Genomic DNA, 8,241 nt, shown 5'->3' on the forward strand with positions numbered 1-8,241 from the left:
AGCATACCCCCAAAGCCCCATGGGTCTTGGGTTGGTTTCCCGACCTCACATACACCCCCCTTTATAGAATTGACGTCCTCGTCGTCAATTGATTTTCAAACTAGGAGGGAGTGCCTTTGTAGTATCATGTTTAGTATATTCTCCAACAAGTGCCTACAACTAAGAAAAAAGAAAGCGAGAGGTCTTAACCTTGCTTTATAGCCCATGAGCAAAGTCAGTGTCTAACCCGTTACAACAACTATGCATATTTTTAGATTTTTATCTATCTTTGTGGCCTGGATTTCAAGCCGCTCGAGAGTCCCCCGAATCCCCAATGTGCAAGGTACCAAACTGCTACATTGGTCCCCGCTTGACTCCTGTCTGAGCCGAATGTGGAGTCCTTCAAGACAACGCAGCACTTGCCTATTTCTCCTGAATCAAGTATGTTCTGGCCTTCTTGATCGTCCCTTTCTTAAGAGTTTCCAAAGATATTCCCATCTTCAAGGAGGTCGACCCCATTGATTTTCATAACCCTGTTGTCACTTGGCGTCTCATCACACCAATCTAATCATCTGCCATTCCAATCCATGTTGTCGACATTGTTGAGGACAAGGTTTTCCTGGTCAAGCCAAGCCCTAGCTGTCTTGACACCAAGATAAGCTTTGCATGTTCTTTTTCCATTGATCCTTTGAACCTGTGGGTTGTGGTGAGCCTATAGCTCTGCTATTACCCATGTGCGCTAAGGTGCTGAATCCATCTCGGACATGAGTTGTAGAACCTTACTAACGCTAGCTTGGCCTCTGCACTGATTCTTGTCCTGTCTATCTCCTGCAACCATGTGTAGGTTCTTTTGACCATTGTGTGATGATTAACCTGCTTATGATTTTTGCAATACGATCCTTGAGCTTGAGTTTGCTCTAGCCTTCATGACACCATGTTGACCTTTACATAATCTCTCACCTTTGGAAGTTGCACCCTTGTAACTGTGAGCCGTGATGCTTGAATGTTTGTTTGCTCATACTGCATGAGCCTAGTTGCTCGGATGTTGAAGCTTGAGGACACAAGTAGCTTAGTAGGCTAATCCCAAGTCACCTATTTGATTTGTCTTCGAGCCTTTGAGTACCTGTTATGCATCTTGTTTGCCCTTTGAACGGCTAAGTATAGATGCTGCCAACAACAAAACCCAAGTGTTGTCTTGGAATCCAATGAACACTGCCACTAAGCATTCACGCATACATAGCACAATTGCCACCTTGCGCACGTGCAGTTTTCATCTTTAACTTCACTTGGTCCAAGTCTCCCCATTTGACTCCGATGAGAGCAATTGCCACCTTGCTACCATCATCCAACCATAAGTACATTGCCACCTGCGCTCCTGGCTGTTTCCATCTTTCAAGTTCCCCTTGGTATGCATATGTGCCTTCATGGTCCTAACTTGACCTCATGTAGCACGTTGTATTCCAAAATCTGTTTACCCTCCCTAGATTTCTCCAGTTTGGGCCGGTATGGACCCCAAAGTGTTTGACACACCTAAGAGTCCATGGATTGTAGTTTCGGTTTTGTGACCTTCTTGTGCGATACTGGTTGCACGGCCACTTTGATATGACCACTATGTTGGGTCCTTCTGATGATATGATATATATGAATAGGGAATATTGGTGCCATGATTGGGTGGACTCACCCTTACCCGAATGATGATGTCTCTTGCTAACTCTACTTACCTGGCTTCTACCAACCTTCTGTCGACCCACATGATGATATAGATGATGGGGTTATTGATGCCGTCTTTGGTCTCACCCTCACCCGCATATCAATGGTGAGAATGGTTTCTGCTTCCCAGTAGCTTCCACCAACTCCATTTGAAACTGACAGCTTTATTTGCCCAGTTGCCTGATATATGGGGGTTCAAGCCCCTTGGATGCTGCTAATAGCTGTGAGTGACAGGGGGTTCAAACCCCTTGGATATGATTGCATGTGAAATGGGGGTTCAAGCTCCTTTGCATATGATCTCATCTTATATGGGGGTTCAAGTCCCTTGCATATAATCTCATACGATTGTGCGCAGCTTCATTGACTTTCATGTTCAATCTGATACCTTCTGTAGATATAAATATATGTATGATCTCTGAAAAGAATGTGGTGGCTTCACTGCCACAAGGCTCCTCATGGCCTTAGTGGACACCTTGTCGCTTAACGGATACAATCCCGCTTGATATTCCCAAATGATTCGTCTTGGCGGTTTTGCATGGCGGTTTTGCATTCATTGCTCTTACATGTTATATGATATATATGAGAGTACCATGCCGACACAACGGTCCCATACCCGCTGCATCAATCTTCAAAAGATCAGCTTCCAGTCCCATAACCGGTCGCTGTAATGCATACATGGCCCCTTTGTTGCTTCATTGATATCTATATGCATATGCTTCATGATTCCATCTTAGATCGACCCTGTAGGTTCCATTCACACGCCGTTTCTACCACGAGTAGTACCTTGTGCCTCTCACGCTACAACCCCCTGGTGTCAACAATCACATGCAAACTTCATCCATGCGTCTGCACAAGAACAAGCCTTCTCCACCAAGGGTTCTTTGTACTTGCCTCATGCTAGTCTCCGGCTTCACAACTACAAGCCTACTCCTCCAAGGGTTCTTCGGTCTTGCATCATGTCACTTTCAACCCAATACATCTGCATCCTTGTAGCTTCACAGCTCTGCATTTCGGCCAATGACCTGATTCAAGTTGATTCGGCTTACCACACCGTTTCTTCTTGGCACCTGTATTGCCGTTTATTCCACATGTTGATTTTGCTCAATTCCCATATGTTCATGCATTTTAAAATTCCACATACCCATTAGTTCATATCAATATGTATATTCAAAAGATGTGCCTCTCCCGGATCACACGGTTCGGCTAATTCTACATGGTTGTCTTGTTTCCCCTCACAAATGATCTTGATGTGGCATTTCCAACCCGCAACCACGAAGTCGAGTGCTGCTGGTCCGAAATGTGCCACTATATCTGGATTGTCGTTTTCTTCAAATCTTCACCTTCCATGGTGGTTATCTCATGTGAGGTCCTAAGCCCGCTATTCTTCTGATTCTAAGTGCTATATCAGCTCCACCAGGACCGAGTTTCATATATCTTTGACTCTCGTATGAATGATATGGGCCTCTATTAGAAATTGGCCCTTGCCAACAACTCAGTTGGACTTGCACCTTGATACCTTCCCTTGTATCCATACCAATCATTCCACATGCCAAATAGCTCACTGGTCAACTATGGATTTTCACAAAAGAGACTGCATATGTACATTCTACTTGGAAAACCGATCACTTTTCATATATAACATGTCTTCAAATTCCATCGTTTGGGCATCCGTCGTCCAGAGCTGCCTTGTTATTGAAGCTTCCATATTTGCAGCCTGGGTCCCTGGCAGTCTCGACCAAGCATGCCATCATGTACCTCGCGTCCACACACTCGTGATAGGTATATGTAATCATGGGCAAATTCCATCATCTTGATGCTCAAAAATGAGTTTTTATGTTGTCGGCTACTTTTGTGCCGTCGGCTCTGTGACTGTCATATAGTCTTGCTCAAATTGCCGTTTTTGCTATTTTTTTTAATTATGATTTCTTCCGACCTGGCATCACATGGCCCCCATGTGGGCTTCCCAATGATCTTTGCTCTGGTACCAAGTGTCACAGGCCCCAGGATCGGGGTCCCGGACATCGATGGGCCGCAATGCGTCCCATCATGCCAATATATGATGTAGCTCGGCTCCATCGGCTATTGAGCGCGGCATAGGGTGATATAACCTTGTCGGGTCACACCCTTCTCATGTATCCCCGGCCCGGCTCCATGGCCTTGTGGTCTCGGGTCCATCCATCCATCTCGAATCCATGATCCAACTGGCCCGGCCTCATCGGCCCGTCGGCTCGGCACGGCTCGCCATCCCGGCGGCTTCGTTGTTTCCACCGTTTTTCCTTCCGTCAGTTCCATTTTCACTTCGACATGATCACCGTCAAGTTGGGGCGGGCATCCCCCGAGGCACATGGCACCTATTAACCTCCACGGCAACCGGGGAGGCCTAATGTGCCTACCCAGTGCGTGAGTGCGTTCTAGTGTGCCTAGATATGGGTCCATGTTTCGCCGCTCCTTACACTTCCTCCCTATATAGATGCATGATTTTCGGTGCGGTCAAGCATACCCCCAAAGCCCCATGGGTCTTGGGTTGGTTTCCCGACCTCACAACCTTGACCATTAGTTTTTTTCACTGTTCAATGTTCTCAAAATAATTTATAAATGTCTGTGTCTTTGGCAAACAATTCATATGTGGACAATTGTAGGTTCCACATAAATTCCCTTTCCTGCACTTTCTCTCTCTCTTTCTCTCTAACATTGCTTCTACACGATTGTTACATGTTTTCTTGAAGTTTGAGACTTTGTGTCACAGTATGTAGTAAAAGGACAGCCCCATACCTTTTCATTCCAATCACAATGATCAAACTTTGTTAGGAAGCCATCATGAGACCTCACCTTCTTAAATACCAGAGAGCCTGAGAGAGAGAGAGAGAGAGAGGGGACCTTATTTATAGAGTAAACAAAAAATGGTACACTCTCAATGCAAAGCACTATGGAGTGGCTCAATACATGTCCATAGCTGCTTGAGAAATTTAAATCAATCGCAAACCTACATGCATGAAGAACCCAACCTTGATATTGACTGCTTTATGCACATGATTAACGAGTAGTACATGGATTTGTAGAGCTCTCCTAGATTCCACTCGAATTGTGCATGAGTATCGCGTACACTAAAGGAGAAGAGTGGCACTTTGTGATCTTTTGTGATCGACAAATTGTTCCACTCACACACGTGGAATACTCCACGTGCCCAAACAACCAAGAACCTTTTTGAATTTTAAAACAAGCGTAAGGAAAGTGGAAATTCTTCCACAATGGCATAGACAGGTTGTTTCTTCCATGTGGTGTAATATGAAGGAAAGGAGTGGAGCAACATTGCATGGGACTTGTGAAAAAGAGCTAAGTTGAAGCCACGATAGAATCAATCCTTCAATCAAGTATAACTTGAAACACCCAAGAATTACATATGGATCAAACGCATGTGAGCATAGTATCGCTCATATTTGTTTATGTAAGAGTATGCAATAAGCATAGTGCTTTAATTTTCAAGGCTCATCTTTAAGTTGTACGATATTTGTATGAAAGAGGTTTTTCAAAAGGTGGAGTCAACAAACAACATTATGTTTATGGAGCAAACATCTGGTTAGAAGTAGAAAGCAATTGTCTTCTAGGCACGTGCCAATGTGCTGAGAGTAAATTCATTTTGTGAGAAACGAGCGGTTGCAGTGAAAATGTTTAGCTACTTCTAATTCTACTCATAACCTATACTAATCAGCATTTTGAGTTCAAATTGAAGCTGTGTATATCTTATTACAACATTCGAAGGACTTACATAGAAACTTTTAAAGTTCACGTAAAAATTTGGGATACCAATATTACTGTGCTAATCAAAGTAGTAAAAGTGTAATTGAGAATTGTTTAGGATCCACCCTATGCCAAAAAAAAAAGACTAGAGATTAGAAGTGCTTGGAATCGGCCACCATATGGCAATCGATACACTACTCTAGTCAAATTAGTAAAGTCGAGAATTGTTTAGGATCCACCGTTCACCAAAACAACAAGTGCTTGGAATCCACCATATGCCAAACAACACAACACACCATAACTTTGCAGGACCATTTGTAAATGATTTCATTTGCAACCTTGTTTAATTGATCTCTCTCTCTCTCTCTCGTTAGGGAACGAACCTCTGAGCCTAGTTTTTAATTTGGAAAATCTTGAAAATGCGCCATTCGCTATTTTAGTTTTAAAAAAATAACAGAATAATAATAAATGTGGTCCTCCGAAGCTTGTTGCACTGGTGACTTACCCGATGGATCAAACGGGATCACCTTCTATAATCTAATTTAGCAGAAAAACAACAGAATAATAATCTAATTTTAGTTTTTTTTAAAAATAACAGAATAGTAATCTAATTGGTCCTCCGAAGCTTGTTGCACTGGTGACTGCACAACAGGCTGATGAGAGAGAGAGATAGACAGACTCACAGTGTGTCTGGGAATGAATGAATGCATAATAGCATGGTCCCATTACCCTATATACATATGTGCACACGCCCATGCGTGGCAACGAGAGAGAGAGAGAGAGAGAGAGAGAGAGAGAGGAGAGAATGATACTCATGGCACTAGAGAGTAGGGAAGAGCGAGAGCGAATGAAGGGAGGAGTGATCGAAAATTATAGACACAGTACCGAGAGGCGACGATGCGCGCATGAAACATATTGATTCTTATTATAACAAGAGCATTCCGTGCGTAAGAGAAAGAGCAAGTGGCCATGCCACTCACCCCCTTTCTAGCTATTGGTCGGGACACATGCAGAGGGCCTAGGTGGTGGAGTGGAGAGAGAGGGCATCGACGAAGTCGACGTGGGAGCAGGAGTAGAAGGCCTCGGGGCTGTCGGAGCGCTGCCAAATGACGTAGATGAGGTGGCGGCCGGCCTTGGCGGCAGGCGTGGTGCGGGGGATTTGGTAGGAGCCGCTGTCAAGCGTGGTGGTGACGTTGATGAAGGGCGGGTCCTCCAAGTCTGCCCATTTGAGCGGCTCAGTGGGCTGGTAACCATCCCGGGTGACGTAGAACTCCAAGAAGCCCAAGTGCGGGGCGGTGGCCAGGTAGAGGTATGTGAAGGGGACGCCGGAGGACAAGGAGGTGGCTGGCCAGTCGGAGCGTGCCAGGTCGAGGCCCTGATACTTCTCCCGCCCGGCGCTGCACAGTTGGCCATCCGGAATGAGCTCGCGGTGGCGGCCAGCGGCGTTGGGCAGGTTCACCTCCATCCAATCATAGAACGCTTGGGTCCCACTCAGCGCCACCGCGGCTTGGCAAGCTGCCGACGTGGGAACCGGAAGCTCCAGGTAGCAGTTGTAGACGCTACTGAAGGGGTCCTCCATGCTGCCATGGCCGCTCGCTACGCCCAGCAGGCCGCTGGCGCACAACACCATAATAGCCACAACTCCCCATGACCTCCCCATCCTCACACTATGACCAATATTGCCTTGTCTCACCCTCCTTACTGCACGCATATGCTGCACGTTCCAACATGCATTTCATATATATATATATATAACACTCACGGCATTTGTGCAATGTCGCAACACATTGCAGGGACCTTTATGTCACACTCCATGGCAAGTACCTTTATGTCACATCACCGACAGAAAAAAAAAAAAAACCTTCTGGCCAGTGAGCCTATTAGGCGTGTTCCTAGTATTGTATCCCAGATTCTCCTCTTGTAATCTGAGCCCATGCGGCTCTTCTTGTTAATATAATTTTCTACCTTTTCTCGCTGAAGAAAAAAAAAAAAGAAACCCTTAAATTTAAAGGCAACCCTTCAATTAAGCCCTTATGTTTTTATTTACACGTCTTTTTGTGGATGTCACATGTCTTTTTGTACTCCGTGTGGCAGCACTGGCAGGAACCTTAATGTCACATGTCTTTATAGAACCTTTATGTCACATTCCGTGGCAGGTACCTTTATGTCACATGTCTTTTAGTACCACATACTTCAAATGATCACATAATTCCTGTGAGTCTGTGACATATTTTAGTTTTTTAAAAATAATCGAATAATAATAAATATGGTCCTCCGAAGCTTGTTGCACTGGTGACTGCACAACAGGCTGATGAGAGAGAGAGAGATAGACAGACTCACAGTGTGTCTGGGAATGAATGAATGCCGCCTTTTCCCGGATGGATCAAACGGGATCACCTTCTATAATCTACTTTAGCAGAAAGATGACAAGTTATTTACTACTAAAACTGGCGGTAGTATGTGCAGTATATTCGATTCGGGCGAGCTTCGATGTTTTGTAATCTTGCACGAAACGTGCGTACCATTTATTTTATCCAGGGAAAATTTCTTTCTAGCCTGAAAATTTCACCTTTTTCCCTACCCCGTAAGCACCCCCCAAAAAAATATCCAAGCAGCAATGTCCAAGCACGCGCATGTGTAGATAAAGTTTTCTACCCCCCTCCCCAAAAACAAAGAAAACAAAAAGAATTCCCTTTGTTCGACACACTGGATTGAAATTTGACTCGTAAAATATAATTCTATTCTCGGACAGAATTTTCAAAATTGGCTCCCTCTCTTATTTCTCATGGGGCATATCTTCTCTCCTCTTTCTAT

General features: G+C 44.7%; 1 protein-coding gene across 1 annotated transcript in view; it reads left to right on the plus strand.

The window, feature by feature from the left end:
- LOC147638905 (uncharacterized) overlaps positions 1-7,166 on the plus strand; it is a 43,553-nt gene extending 36,387 nt beyond the window's left edge. Inside the window, exon 2 of the mRNA XM_086792893.1 lies at positions 6,441-7,166. Within this exon, the coding sequence (XP_086649019.1) occupies positions 6,441-7,078 (638 nt within the window). The 3' untranslated portion in view covers positions 7,079-7,166. The remainder of the gene's footprint in view (positions 1-6,440) is intronic.
- The last annotated feature ends 1,075 nt before the right edge of the window (positions 7,167-8,241 follow it).

This window comes from Cibotium barometz, chromosome 4 (genome assembly GCF_041138505.1).
Source record: "Cibotium barometz isolate CiBa-2024 chromosome 4, ASM4113850v1, whole genome shotgun sequence".
Lineage (NCBI taxonomy): Eukaryota > Viridiplantae > Streptophyta > Polypodiopsida > Cyatheales > Cibotiaceae > Cibotium > Cibotium barometz.